The following is a 16,369-nucleotide window of genomic DNA, read 5'->3' on the forward strand; positions in this document are numbered from 1 at the left end:
GCCCTTGAGCAAGGCCCTTAACACTCACCGCTCCAGGGATGCCGTATCATGGCTGACTCTGTGCTCTGACTCCAGTGTCCAAAGATATGCAAAGAAAGAATTTTACTGTGCTGTAACTTATATGTGACAAATAAAGGCTTCTATCTCTATACTGTATAATGCTCTCAAGAAGACCACTCATGGTGGACAGATCTGAGGGGAGTGGTCAGACAAGTCCTAGATCAACAGAACCTAGACACAAGCTTGCTCAGAGGTGTAGTTTGTATCAGAGCACCTTGGGCCAAAGGTCAATGATCAATTTTGTGAATTGTTGTTTTGGGCGCTTGGGTAAAAATGAGCTCTATCACTACGTTGAGAACTCCCGCCTCTCCCTTGTACCAAGTGATATTGCAGTTGGTCCATCTTCATGTCCTCAATCAAGGACACAGCAGCAAGAACCCTTGCCTCTGCAACCCAAGGATGTGCTGTTGAACATCAGTGGTGAGAGAATCCATCAAGTTGAAGAATGTGGCCTTCTGAATAATGATCACAGAGTGGGCTACTGATTAAAGTCAGAGGCATGGGAGTACCCGGGGCAGAACCATGTCCCCTGGAGAGATTATATCTCTGCATGAATGAATGAATGAATGAATCTGTTTGGAAGGGTATGCAGAGGTGTTTCACTGAAGTTTTTAATAATTCTTCTGAATGTAATTACATTGTTTTTTTTTTGTGGCTCATCCCTATGCACATGTAATCCTTACATAGGAAATGTTTATTTAGTCTGAAAAGCAAGGAAACAAAAGCCTGCAGACTAATAAAAGATTACTAAATATGTATGATTCATTCCTCTTGAATTTTAACCTGTATTCTGAATTATGCCCACGAAACCTGGAGCAGCAAAACAGTCATTACTATTACAAGCACATGTCTGTCAGATTTCTCTGGGTAAGGTGAGCTCACTCCATGGACCCCTTTAAAAACCACTGCATGTGGGCAGATACACATACACAGACAAACACACTCTCACAGCCTAGAGCCGAGCTGTACATGGCTGGAATCATGAAGAGTACCACAGCCAGCAAATAAAATGAAGCCAGCAAGCAGAGGACACTCGAACTTCTCATGCTTCACCTTCCCATGCTTTTTATCAGCCATCTGCTGCCTTCTGGGCTCGACACGCATGATCAAAAATCAATGTGTAATCATTCTCAGTCTAATCCACATACGAGTGGGTGCAAATTAGCCCCATGCAACTGGATACTGGAATAAAAGAAAGAAAGAAAGAAACAGTTGTAGTCATTTTTCTCAGGTTTAAAACATAGAGCCAATGGTGAGTGTGCTTTATCCACATTATGCACTTGTACCTGGCTTCAAGGCACTGTTATTCACACTGCAATTGTCCATGCAGATATCCTTAACCTCGGATTTGGCAACAAAATGAGCCAACGGTCCTCCCTTCCACCTGTTCAATCGCCTTGCAGAATAAACACTCTCCAGAACCCTGAGATGTCCCAGAATTAATTCCCCATAATCGACCCCTGCATCTGTTCCATCCTTACATCAATTCTGATCCGCACTCACACCATCGCAGAGAGCCAGTTAGGACTCTATAGGGCTGCCATTAACAGCACTAAGCATGATAATGTAGCTAATTGGCACAAACTGGGAGCCTGTAGAGTGAGAGAACGTTACAATATGGACACCTGTGTGTGTGCGTTTGTGTGTATGTGTGTGTGTGTGTGTGCCTTGTTTTCTCAGATAGGATGCTTCACATTGAAATCATTTCAGACAGTTGCACACTAAATGTGTCAAATTGCCTGTATTTTAGCATTTTTTAGACAATTGTGCATATCTGAGTGTTTGAAAAATGGCTTTGTATATAAAACAAGATGTCTGTCAGGCAAACAATTCTGCTCGGCTTCTTTTTTGGCATTTTCCCTAATCACTGGTTTCATCACCATCCAGTGTGTTTCCACTGTATCTTGTGGTTACGTATTCCCTCTCACTGCGTACATGCTCTTTCTGTATTTTTTTCCCCTTGTGCCGGTATTGCATACGATCCTGTTCATGATCCTGAGTAGCTTGTCTCTTTGTTTTCCCAGTTCCATACACCTTGCTACCACATTTGGCTCCCAACTGTTAAATGCCCCTGAGGTGCCAGTTTATTAGGTATACCAATGGATAGGTTTCTGATCATTAATAAAATAGAAACTCCTTTTAAACTTCACAAATATCACAAATAGCAAGCAAATGTATGGAAAAAATGCTCAGTGACAGTTTTGGATGTGTTGACATTTTAAATGATCTATCAGTCTTACTTTACACACTAAACCCTTGTTACCTTCATATTTTGTATATGACAAACAGCTAATACCAAGAGCAATATTATGATTCTGTAAACTGACTGGATCATTACCTACATTTGCATAATGTTTTAATTGGTAGCACACCATCATTTATTCTGATAACTAGACAATGTAATGATTTTTGTTGAACAATAAGTTAAGACCTATGAGCAGCTGCGATGATACATAACTACAATATTGCATAAATATAGTCTACTTTGTGTTTCTAGCTAAATAGATAATGTGCTTTTTTGAGAAAGTGCCAAAATATTGACTCTAACAAGCTTGTGTGTGTGTGGAGATGCCAAAACAACGATGCTAACATGGTTGAATCAGGTTAGCATCACTGTTTTGGCTTCTCCACGGTCACACAAGCTTATTAGAGTTATAGTTAGAGTCATAGTTGAGTCAGGCTAACAACACCTGTCTTTGCTAACCATGTGAGCTGACAAAAAAACAAGCAAACTGTACTTCCATGCTAACTAGCAGGTTTTGCTACTACTAAAGCGAACTAAGCTAATTAAGACCTCAGGGCTGTTGTGTGAGTTGTGCTAAAAGAGGCTATAATATTGTTGTGGTTTAAATGCAGTTATAGTTTCTTAGTCTTTTGCCTGTAAATAATTTAGATATTTTATGCCACCGGGAGGAACTGAAGATTAAAATGAAATGTTGGCTTTGTACTTAACACTGCTGGTCAGATTCTAAGAAAAAACAAAAAACTGGAGAACTGATGATAACACAGGGAGAATATGTGAAACTCTATGACTCATAAAATTATTATTATTATTATTATTATGATTAGTCACATTTAGTTATACATTATTGTGGAGGCTAGTTTGCAAGTATAAATAGAAAGAGAGCAGTGGAAAAGCAACTGGATCATGTGCAGCGTCACCTTTCCTTCCATATTACATCCAGGCAACGAAACACGGTCCTGAAGACAGCAGAAACAGCAGCATTAAGAAAAGGTAAATAGCCCTGGCATTTCTATGCTTTGCATTCATCAAGTTTCCCATCGTTATTTTTCCCCTGGTGCATAAATGGGCCTTAAGATGTATGTGGAGGCCCTGGGAGGAGTCATTCACTGCAAGCTCACTGAGCAACAACTCACACAACAGGGTGGAGAATATGAATATACATTTTAATTTCCTTTGCTCAAGGGTGCGTCTATAATGCTGTGGCACACATCTGAGAGATTCCAGGCTGGGCTGTGTAAGATAAAACACTAAGCTTAAAGCAATTCTCTTCTTCATAGGAAAGAATATGTTTCAGTCATCTAGTCATGATTAACTTAGTTCGACCAGGTTACCGCTCATGGACCTAATCATTTATTAGACTGGAGTGTCAATGAAATAGATAGTAAACTGTTAGTCTTTCTAACTTTTTGTCTCTCATTCCCCCTTGCATGTCTGCCCATCCATCCATCTATCCATCCATTAATCCATCCATCCATCTATCCACTCCATCCACCCATCACTCTGTCCATCCATCCATCCACCCATCCATCCATCCATCCATCCATCCATCCATCCACCAATTTAACTGTCGATCTGTCCACCTTTTTGTCCTCTATCTATCTATCTATCTATCTATCTATCTATCTATCTATCTATCTATCTATCTATCTATCTATCTATCTATCTATCTATGATGTTTATCATGTTGATCAGTAGAAATGTGTAACACTGTTTTCTGATTCTTCCCCCATCACTGAGTGTGCAAGGGCACCAGGAGAGCACTCTGGGAGAAACAGTGAGAGGTGAGTAAATTTAACACAGAGAGGAATTGCTCTATTTTCCTTTGAAGTGCATGAGTGGTGCCTGAAGAGCATGCAATCCCCAAACCTTCTCTCCAACCTGACTATCTAATGAGGCTTTGTTAACATACTTATCTCTGATGCATACAGTACACTGCACACACACAGCCTCTTTTATGCAGCTGTACTACTGCACCTAATTAAACCTTTATCTAGGGTTTGATAATGTCTTCCATGCTTTGTGAGGGGAGATGAAATTATTCCTAGAAAGTGAACTACTCCAATCTCCCCTACTAAGTCAACTAGTGAAGCGCATTCCTCCTCAATCAATTATTCACTGCTCAATCCCTGCGGTTTAAATCTCATGAAGTAGAACAGTGAAGGCGCATTAGCATTCTAATAGATTTTCTTTTTCTCTTACCTTCCTCCCAGCCCTGAGAACTTCCTCGTGCCATGTCCATGACCCCATGGTCCTCTGCCCAGACATCCTCAGCTGATGTTAGACTCCATGCAAACTCTGGATGGTAGCTTTCAGTCTTTCCTTGGCATGATTTCCCCTTTGTGGAACACTCTAAACCTGACAGAACAAGAAAAAGACAAAAAACAAATGAGAAACATTCATCATAGAGACAAGTCACGGAAATAGTGAATGAGAGATGGAAGGTAAAATCACAAAATTAGTTGAAATCCATTATTTATCACCCATAGACAATGTCAGAGCTGCAAAATATTTCATCTCTATTTCATATTATAGCCTGAATCCACTGCAGCACAAAAATGTAATAATAAACAGCCCTCTTTTGGGACTCTGTAAATCGCTCTGCTATTCTTTTGTTGAGGCGACTAATTGCAAAGGACAAAAGGACATTGCTCCAGAATTAAGCAGACCAGCAGGCTTGCACAGATATCTTTTTTAAAGTGTTTTTCCCCTTTCTGTTAAATATAATGTGCAACTGAACCCCAAGGGTGAGTTTGTCATTTTATAAATTTGTAATTACTAGACTGGGATACCTAATGCATTCAGAATTTAATAGAGACCCATCAGCCCCTGCCCCTCCAACTTAAGAACCAACACAAATTTCCACACTGTTTTTACAATATTACAATTGATTATTTCTACCAGTATTGTTAAATGAGTGAATGCTTGATTCAGCTGTGGGGATGTGGTCACAGCACTGGATTAGTGGAAGGTTGTGAGTTTAAGTTAATCCCAGGTCCACCAAGCATCCTTTGCTAGGCAACTGAGCAAGGCCCTTAACCTTCAGTTTTATAAAATGTAAGTTGCTCTGGGTAAGTGTGCCTGCCAAAAGATTTGTTTTAGTCAGAATGAGTTGATTTATTTTCTGAAACAGCAGCTCTGACAATCATTCCATATTTATTAATATTAAGGGCATCAGCTAAATGCCATAAAAGTAAACGTCACATGATCTTGTCATGCTTTCCACCTGTTCTCTGTTTCTCCAGTCAGAACCCCTGATTAATTTCTAGTTTCTGGGTATCTCATAGTCTGTTTGCTTTGCTATTTAGGTAATAAAACAATAAAACAGATGATAAAATCCTGCACTTCCTCTATGTATTCCTGACATTCTATAGAAACAACTTCCACAAGGACTTGTATATTAATTAATGTAAAAATGTGTGTAATCAGTGATATTGTGAAGTTTTCAGGGCTCTGCAGCTTCTTTATAACTGCATTTTTCGTCTTATTAACGTCACAAGAGAAAGTGAAGGAGATTATATAATGTAAGTGTTAACATAAACTAACTGGTTTCTCTTTAAATGTAACCTTAAACTGATGAAAAAAAAAAAAAAAGTCTGAAAAATATCTGACAGGATTTAATACATTTCTGTGCTGTAAGAGGAACAAAGCATTCCGAACCATTTGGGACCACTAGGCAACAGCATGTCCCCATGTACTTTACTGCCTTCAAATAATTTATAAAGACACTATTAAAATTTTGTGAATGCAAATAAAAATGTACCTGCTGGTTGAATTCAAGTTAAAATCATGTAACCACAAGGCCAATAAATCTATTCATAAGAGCTCTTGTTGTAGTGCAAGGTCTTTCCAATTCATATGAACATGGTGTCACCAAGTAAAGACATATGGATGTAGGTGTGATTTGTTTGCTATCTAAAACTAACAGTCAAATCCAACCAGGAGTCAGGCATCAGGAAAGCAGAGCAATGTAGGGCAATCCAAATTAAAATCGAATGGCAGAGGTGAAAAGTGAAAAACCTGGAATAATTAAGATTACACAGAATTGCACACTGGAAGGGCAAGACCTCACAGAGATAGTTGGTGAATTAACTAGTATCTGAATGATCTAATCATGTTTTGCTCACATAGATGATTGACATGGATATGAATAATGATACTGAGTACTGACTGATTTTTTTTTGCGGATAATGATGGGTAAATTCAGAAACTAGAGTGGTTGTGGCATGATGATATTTGTGGAAATTTTACCTGCTTGTCATAATAAAGTTTTCAGAATCAACTCAGCTGCTATAAAATGTAAAGATTAATATGTTAGTGTGTCATATATATAGGTGAGGTTACGTTCCAGGACCCATCGTAAATGACGAGGTTTCGCGGATGTGCGATGGAGTCACAAAAATGCTAATACTGTACTATAAATGCTTATTTTTTTTAATATGTATAAATATGACCCCAATCATGATTACATGTATAAATATTTATATGTATAAATATGACCCCAATCATGATTACAAATCACTTTAATTTCATTTAAAAGTTAGCTTAATACATTATCCTTAAAAAAGAAATAAACGTTTGAAGTAAAAATAGAGTACAGTATCGCCTGTATAAAAACCAAGGGAAAAAAATCACTGAGAACACTATTAATACTCTGTGATTGGCTTCTTCCAACCCTTCCAGCCAATAGCGTGTCGTAATGGCTGTACTTTATGTACATATCAGCGGCGTTCGATATGATTTTAAATGACATTTATATTTTATTTATATTGATATTTTGTTGATTTTACCTTTATAAGTATATTACTTAATTAATCAACTAAATTTTTCTTAATAATTTCGCATTAAAAAGCATGAAAATGTATAAATGGCCACGAAATTAGCCGTAAACATTTTTGCAGGATTTTGCGAGGTCTGCAAGAAATTCAAAGATGCAAATTAGTTAGATTAGGAAGTCAGTGAACAGTGCATGATCAGAAAAACTGTGAAAACCTACGTTACCTATTGTGGCTGTAGCTTTTTTGTCACTAAATTTTCTTTATCAAGTTCTTGAGTGTGCACATGTTTTAATCCTTTTTTTTTTATCCTTCTTTTTAAACACCAGTCAGACAGATGAGCAAAAGGTTAAATGTTCTAATCAAGAGAGACAAGTCGGGCCATTTGGATGCATTCAATGAATAGAAAAAGAAAAAAAAACAGAAAACGTCAAAGCCAATTAAATGACTCCTGCATCATGACAGACTATATAAATAATAATCACACAGGACAAACATTTGGCTCCTATATGTTTTTCCCCTTTTTTTTATATTTAGCTACATATAAAAAAAACCCCACTAATTTACAATGGTTTGATCATTTTCATTCAAAGGCTATTATTTACCATTATAGTATAGGACCTTCTGAAGGCACTACAGTAGACCGTATAGCTTTTTTTTTGTCCACAAATCATACAGGAAGTACAGTATGCCACAGAGAGGCCTAATCAACCCTGTGTTGTAAGAACGACCCAGTTTGCTAGGCATACCAATTAAGTAGTTCAGAAACTCTCATCTCAGCGGATACATTGTTATTCAAGCACTACCAAGATATTATTGCGCAGATGTGGTTTAAAAAAATGATTTGCTTCCATTCAGTTGCCAAATGGGATTTTTCCGGTATTTTCCTCTACACATTCATACTGTTGGATGAGAGAATAGCATTTTTTTTTCAGCAGTCATGACAGCTTATTATCATCTTCCGCTTCTGTCAGCTAAGAATAATAATCTTAGGCTACAGTGTGTTCAGATTTACCAAACCTGGACATTAGATAATAGCTAAGTAATTTTAAACTCTCCTGTTTTGTTGAGTCTTTGCTCACTTGAGAGGAATTGTGGTCTTATGAATGTGTAATGAAGCGATATACAGACATAAATTCAAATAAAATGTAAAAATGTTTATCAAATGTTAATCAGTATGGAGGGCTTTGCAGGTTCTTTGTAACTGCATTTTTGGTCTTATTTACGTCACAAGAGAGAGAAAAAAGAGGTTAGAGAAGGAGAGACTCTTTGTAGCCGTTATAATCTAAGTGGTAAAAGAAATAAACTTGTTTCTATTTAAATGTAACCATAAACAGATAAAACAATAATATAAAATATACAGTCTGACAGGATTTAAGACATTTCTATGCTATAAGAGGGACAAAGCATTCCGGACCATTCTGAGATGCTTCTCTGGTCACTATGGCTGTAATGAGTGGTCGTTTGGATTATTTGAATTGTTTATATGTATATACAGGTATGCATAGCTTCACTTTTCTGCATTCAGACTGCTCTGATCAAACAAGTCCTTCTTGTGGTTTGTCTCGGACTGGTTTGTTTAGATTGATTTGCATATTTAGAGTGTTACAATCTAACCGCACACTTCTCTCATGCTCAGTGGGGTTTTAAAAGGGCAAGTGGGATTTTGCAGCTTATCAGAGGATTGTGGGTTGAAACCCCATGTGGCTTATGAATGTGTGCCTTCTGAGCATGTGTGTGTGTGTGTGTGGGCCCTGACTTTCTTCTTGGCTCTTCGTAACTTGCTGAGTGAATTATTCTTCCCTCAGCGAGCGTGCACTATAGTGCATTTGTCTTGCTTCATCATTGCTTTACTAGCGCTGAAGAGTTTAGAAAGCTTTCACATTTATCTGTCTCACTGCATGCGTTACAGGAAGAAAGACAGCGCCTGCTAACAAAGGTCATCAGAGGTAAGAGCTTCTCCAAAACAAGTTAAGACTTTCATTAAGCTTCGAAATCATATTAAAAAGAAATATTATTTATTCATTTATTCATTCTTAGAGTTTTGAATCTGTGACATTTTGGCTTATTCAATGTGTTGTGCTTTTGGTTATATCAGCTATAACTGTGTGTGTGTGTGTGTGTGTCTCAGGCAATGTTCCATGAAGTGGTCTAGGTCATCCAGAAGAACGTCTCTGCCTAATGAGCTGCTCCTGTTAAGATCCATCGCATCCGGCTCTGTTAATGTTGCATGACTGTACACTGCAGGATGTGGCTACATTTAAAGGCCATTTAAGAGATCTTCTTTATGTTAGTGAATGTAAATGAACTCACTTTGTCATCTTAGGGAAAGAAGGCGATAATTACCATTGAATCACACAGGGAGACTTTGAAGTCGGTGAAATGAAATGATACATGAGCTCTTTTCATGGTTGAAATGACTAAAGGACAACACAAAAAGCATCTGTGAGCGAGAGAATGCATGTGAGATAATGAGTGGAATTGTTACAAGTTAAATTATTATGTAATCTTTTGTGCGTTCATCTGAATGGCTAATGAATGAAAACCTCAATAACAACAGTAAGAATGGTCAGCCCTGTTTTAAAATTTTCGCAACGCAAACATTGTATGCATATCAGTGGCCTTGTTATTTAAAAGCAACCTTTATAGATTATTTCACCCAAACATATACATTTATACAGATCTACGAAGAAATCATGTCCAGCTTTTTTCTGTTAATCTAGATTTTTTTCCCAACATCTTCATTTCTTTCTAATAATTCTTATTTATTTATTTATTTATTTATTTATTTATTTATTTAATTTGTTTGTTCATCTGTCTATTTAACAAAAAAATAATAGTGATTATTATTATTATTATTAAATGTTTTATATATTTATTTACACTTAGTGTTGTACTACCTTGAAACACAATAGATGCAAGATATATATATATTTTTTTGTGTGTGTTTATATTTTTTATAAAGCAATTCACATTGCTTTATAAGTAGATTTCACTTCTTGCCACATCAGTGATAATCGGATGTGTCTTTACTTTAACTTTAAGTTAAGCTTCAATTTTCTCTCCCTTTAACCGTGCATTCAGACCGACAGTGATTTTTCGCCTCTCATCACTTAAATTGCTCTACGTTGCTCTCTAGCAGTCATGCCTATCATCACTTTACTGCCTGGTTTAGTGCCATAGTTTCACTAGTAGCTTCAGTACAAGCTACCTAAAGCATATTCACAACCAGCCATTTGAGCAAAAACATATTAAAATGTTCTGAAGGGAAAATCAACTGTATAAAGGCAGCTGTGCTTCACTGTCTACTAGAGTCAGAATGGACTGAAAAGAACGTTTTGCTCAATGTTTTCATTTCTTTCACCTATTTGACAAGCTGAAAGTGTTGGACATGCTTCAACAGAATTGTGAAAACAGTGCCACTGGTCTAATTTGGGGGAATCAAACACTTCAAGCCCGCAACAGCACAGAGCGTATCACCACCCGGCTCAGGAGCTGTGAGAAGGAACAAATACATGGAACCAAAAACCATGAAACTTTCCCTGTTAGGTGGAGAAGATTACATGTTACTGTACCCCAGTTTCTGAGGTATTGTCAAATTACTTCACTATTTATTAGGTGAGTTAACTTTGTCGCTTTTGCTTTCCCCGCTCATTCTTCTTGTTGTCTCTAGAAATCTATCTGAGGAGGTTTGGGTACTTTTTCTACAGTCCAAATCAGACTGTGATTGTTCTCTGCACCCCTGCAGCATTGGTCTGGTTTCAGACTCACTGATTCTATCAAATCCCAGCGCATTTGTGTTCATCTTACATCATCACGAACGTGCACGGAGAATAAAACTGGTGTTATTATGCACAGTATGGCAACTCACCACTTCTGTGTCCCACAGCATACGTAATGATACCAATAATAAGGTATAGTTTACTCCTGAATGAGTGCGGACCTGAGTACTGGTTGTGTTTACATTCACGTGAATTGTGGCACAATTCCAGTGCAACTGACCTCACACTAAATCCTACAGGTAGTCTCAGGTTTGGTATCACACTGCATTTCCCGGTCAGTTACAGACTACCAGTTTTTCCTGTGAACAATGCTTTGTTTCAGACTAAACTCCCAGTGTGAAACCCTCCTGATTCAAAACGGATGACTTCTGGCGATCAAATGGGGTAAGAGCTTTTTCCTACCATCTGAAACCATGCCAGGATGTAGGTAAGTCTAAATTGCCTCTTGGTGTGAATTCCCACCTCATCCCCGGTCTTCCTGGCAGGGGCTCCAAAAAGAATTGATAAATTTATAAATGTAAAATTTATATCCTGAATTTATATATTTCTGTAAAGCCTCTTTGTGGCTGTTGTTAAAAAGCACTATACAAATAAAATTTAACTGAACTGAACTAAACTGAATAAACGTTTAGGTATGAAAGTAATCAACACTGTTTAGAGATGTAAAAAGTAGGTGTTACCCACTTAAAAAAAAAATGGAATTTGCACCTCATGTGACACTCCACAGTCATGATTAATGGCTCATATTAAAGTAGACACTTAGGGCTTTAAGTAGAACCTTGTCTACTAGGGGCAACATTTTCAGAAAAGTTCCCAAAAAACCCACATTTTTCTTTTCCAAGTAAATGATATTAAACCCATTTCTGCTCTCTGAGATGCCCCAAGTGCTTGCTCAGAGGCATCTAAAATTTGAAGGTGTTATTTTCAACCAGTGTGTAAGGTTATAATGTAGAAAAAATGTAGGACGATGCACCGATAATAAACACAAATAAGTTCGAAAATAAATAAATGTCAACCCATTTTGAGTCATTTCTCTTCGAATCCCACTGCAGTACTAGTACATGCTCCAGGTGGCTCGGCCCCAGGGCTCTGCTCCTTTACCCAGAAGGGTGAATGATTTGAAATGATGCACATGTTGTTGCTGTTCTTTCAGCTGCTCCCTGTTCAGGGTCACTACAGTGGATCATTTGGTCTGCATGTTTGATTTGGCACAGGTTTTTCACCGGATGCCCTTCCTGACGGAACCCTCCTATTTTATCCATGCTTGGGACCGGCACTGAGTTCACCCTTCAGTTCCCTGCCCGGAAATTGAACCCAGGCTGTCGCAATGAGAGTGCGGGATCCTGGCGCTGAATCACCAGGGGAATTTGAAACGATGCACACAATATTCATAACGTATATTAATATACATCATATTCTCATAATATTATATAGAGCATATTTAATTTAGTTTAGTTCTACATGTTAATTAATACATTAAATGACAAACGTACTAATATGTACACAATGTGGTCTTTGTTTACAGATGAATTCAAGTACTAATTCAGGTACAATATCAGGGCATGGTTATTCATGTACATGATACTGTTCAGTGCCACTCTGTAAATCAAGCCGCCTTCGTTCCCTTACGGATTTAACAACCACAGGAAAAAACCCATTTCTGGATTTCATTTTTTCCCCCTATTAATCTCCTTGCTGAATATTTGTCTGATGGCAATAAGTGAGGTTTATGTTTAACAGGGCTAGATAGTAATCAAGTCTGGATAGGTCCAATCAGCTGTATCTAATTATCCCTCTAATCTGGTTGATTAGATTTGAGGGCAATTACATTTTCACCCAGGACCAGCTGGAGTTGAAATACTCATTAGATTAATGAAACAAATGTTATATATATATATATATATTTGGTTAGTTTTTTCAGTTGTGCAAACTTGCTATTAAAGAGGAAATCAGGAAGGATAGAAAGCATTTCCATTTTCATTTCAAAGCAGAAGCGACTCAACAATGCTTGCAATGATTTCCGGATATGTCATGCAGCTCCTGCTCCTAGAACTCTGGCCCACTAAGCAAGAATTGATGACTTACCAAATGACCAAGGACAGAGGTTTTATTGGCCATTTATCCTCATTTACACCCCTCATTTATCCTATGTCTTAATAGCCTGGAATGTGTAATAATATCCTCTTAGATATCAGTCAATAGAAACTTTCAGGATTGTTAACCTACAATAGCACTAATTTCCATCAGTCTATATTCATTTACTAGAAATTCCTCACGTTATTCAAGTTATTTTATAAACTATTTTCTTCTTGACAGCCCCATAATGTTTTCCCAGTTTCTTCAAGTGAGAAAATTTAAATAACAATCAATTTAGTGTATGTGTTTGAGAACTTTCTGATTCTACTACGCCTCTGTGGAGCTAGAAATTATTTCAATTATTCAAGCAAATGTACCCTAATGCTAAATGTAAATTCCAAGTAACGAAGGGGCGTTGATTTCACAGAGCAAATCTGTGTCGACTGATTTTCTGCTCAGATGTGTATCAGAGAAAATGAATGGGGACTAACATAACGTTTGACAATTTTCAAGGCGGCAGACAGCTCAGATAAATGATTCCTCCAGATAAGGACAGAGCAAAAGGCAGATAAACCATGAAATTAAAAAGAAAGTCATTTATAATAATTTCTTCTAAGATTCTCCCTATGATCTTACACTCTGAAGATGTCCTGGTACTAGCCAGAAGAGTACATGATTGGACAGTATTGTTACTATTAATCTATAACAGACTTGCTTGAAATGGACAAGAGCTGGAACTGAAAATCACTGACTCGTATCAATATTTATAAAGGATTATCTCTATTCCCAATACTTTAATTTTTGATCTGAATTTAACACCAGAGTCAAATGATATTTTTTGTTAAAGGTTCTTTTATGCTTTTTTTATTTCCAGTCTGACCGTAGTTTAACAGTGTGTTTTGGTATGTTGATGTCACATAATGTTGATAATATGATATGGTTTTTCAACAGAGGTTAAGTATTAAACAAATATAAGCACTTAAAAAACATTTACATTTGGCAGACACCCTTATCTAGAGCGACTTACAATTTATCTCATTTTATACACCAGGGTTAAGAGTCTTGCTCAGGAGCCCAACAGTGGCAGCTTGGTAGACCTTCTAAAAAGAGAAAAACTGCTGCGGTCATTATAAATTTAATTTTTGTTTAAGGACTACCATGGATTAATTTACAATATGCTCATTCTGAGATACGTTAGATAAATCATTTTGTAGATAAATGATTTCTAATCCTACTCCCCTTTGAGTCCCTTTGATAGATTCTTCATGATCTCATCTCAGGATGTTTTTCTTGCCAGTGTCACATCTGGATTAAGTATTATAAAGCTACATTACTTCTATGTAAATTTCTATTTCTAATAAGAGTGCTATTTACACTGTAATTATACCATGTTTCATATTTTTATAATTTTTTCATATTTTCATGGGCGTTTAGGCTCTTCACTAATCCTGAGCTATTCAAAGGTTTTATTTTGTTTTCTTTATAAAGGTGAACATGTGAGTGGCCCTAGCCAAGGTTGCCTCTCTTACAGGCTAACTTCAAAAGAATACTGGCCAATATCTCAAGGTTTGCAATACCAATAGAAAATTCTATAGAATTCTGCATGGCTAGAGATAACTTCCTGGAGAACAGCACCACAGGATTTAGCTATGATTTGTCCCTGGACTATTGACCAACCACCTTGAAATGTATCTACAATTAAGACCCCCCTTTTTGTGTGTGTGTGTGTGTATGTGATTGGGAACAGGTGAGTCGGATCAGAAGTCCGGTGATTGGGGACAGCTTAGCGGTAGTGGATTCTGGAGAGTGTAGACCAGAGCATGCACGTTTGTAGACCACAGTGTGTTCTGGAAAGTGGAGTTGACCTGACATTTTGTCATTTCATACTTGCACTTTTGATCCACAAAGAAACTTTGGGTACATAAAAAGGGGTGTGGTCAGTGGATTCTCTGGAAACATCTTTTCAAGGTTTATATTAAAAAGAATAAAACACTGACAAGTGGTATATCCATATTCAACATGATTACCTTTTGACATAAAAAAAAAAAAACATTTTCAAAGCTTTCCATTAAAGGCACTGTAGCTATCTCGGGGCTTCAGCAGAACTCATTTCCTGAGCTCTGTACACAACCAGGCTGGCAATTAGACTGTACCAATATGTATGAATACTAATGCACAGACCAGGGTGGTTTGTGGGCATCTTGACATAAGGGTTGTGGCTATAAAGCATTGAGGGGACCTGTAAACTGCACTGGCATGGAGCCTTTATAGGCCATAAATTTGCAAATTCAAAAAGGCAAATGATTCCTCCTGCACTTTATGTTCCTCTCCAATGGGGCCAGAGCACTGGAAGAAAAATAGTGAAATAAGAGCAGCCAGGATCTAAGACGTTGAGTGGGAATATCCCTGCCAGAGAAATCCCATCAGTGGCAACTGGCAACCCAGTGCTAATAGACACAGGTCATCATCATAAGCCTATTCAAATTATTTTGTAACAGGTGCCTCAGATTGGCTTCGCCAATATATTTGCAGAGTGTGTTTCCTAAACACACTTCTCTCATCTGTCTATGATAAATAACATTCTGTGATTATTGTCGGTAGTACATGCGACTGCATTCTGTTGTGACACAAGAACAGTAATTCGGAAGGTTGTAAATAACAACCTTGGAGTGAAACAGGGCACAGCAGGAATAGCCTATTTGTAGATTAATGATATTCCCGATGGTGCAGACATTACATAAATGTAACTAGTAAATCTAATATGACTCATCTGCTTGAGAGGTAATAAATAAAGCCGTTGATTTATTGCAGCCGTATTAGTTAGTTCATTGGTGATGCTGTGCTTGATTTGGTCTAGGTGATGGTGAGGACCTATAAAGAGAGTCCGCTTTGGGTTAATGAGCCTATAATGTCAGAGTGACCCTGACCTCATTTATCATGAAACTGAGCGCTTGGTTACCTCATGGTGTCAGGGGTCGTCTGGAACAAAGCCAGGTGTGGCCGGTTTCTGTCTGGAATACAAATGGCCGTGTTCCTGCTTTACAATAGCGCCCGGCTCCAACAGAAGAGCAAACAAAAATAATTGCCTTCCTGATTTGCATACAAGCTTTGCCACCGCAACCTGAAGTTTGCTACATTTGCACTAATAAAACCAGCTCGCTGCATTCCCTGGCTAAGAGCAGCAAAGAATATGTTTATTTTTCGCCACTATGTGTGAAATATTTGTATCTGTGGACTGTTTATGCATTCTCCAGATTGCTTGAACGGATGATGCCGAGCCCACGCCGCCATGTCAAACAGGAGAGGAGGGATGGACAGATGACTGGATGAATCATGATTGTGCGGTGACAGATACAAAAGATGTAGAATGATGTGAAGAGGCTAAATAAAACAACACATGAAAAGCACTGTAGCAGCGGCGCAGACGGATATTA

At 37.7% G+C, this 16,369-nt stretch overlaps 1 protein-coding gene across 1 annotated transcript in view; it reads right to left on the minus strand.

The window, feature by feature from the left end:
- The window catches only part of alk (ALK receptor tyrosine kinase), a 410,764-nt gene that overhangs the window by 206,021 nt on the left and 188,374 nt on the right, over positions 1-16,369 (minus strand). Inside the window, exon 3 of the mRNA XM_058399951.1 lies at positions 4,505-4,660. Coding sequence (XP_058255934.1) covers positions 4,505-4,660 — 156 coding nt within the window. The remainder of the gene's footprint in view (positions 1-4,504; positions 4,661-16,369) is intronic.

This window comes from Hemibagrus wyckioides, linkage group LG09, assembly GCF_019097595.1.
Source record: "Hemibagrus wyckioides isolate EC202008001 linkage group LG09, SWU_Hwy_1.0, whole genome shotgun sequence".
NCBI lineage: Eukaryota > Metazoa > Chordata > Actinopteri > Siluriformes > Bagridae > Hemibagrus > Hemibagrus wyckioides.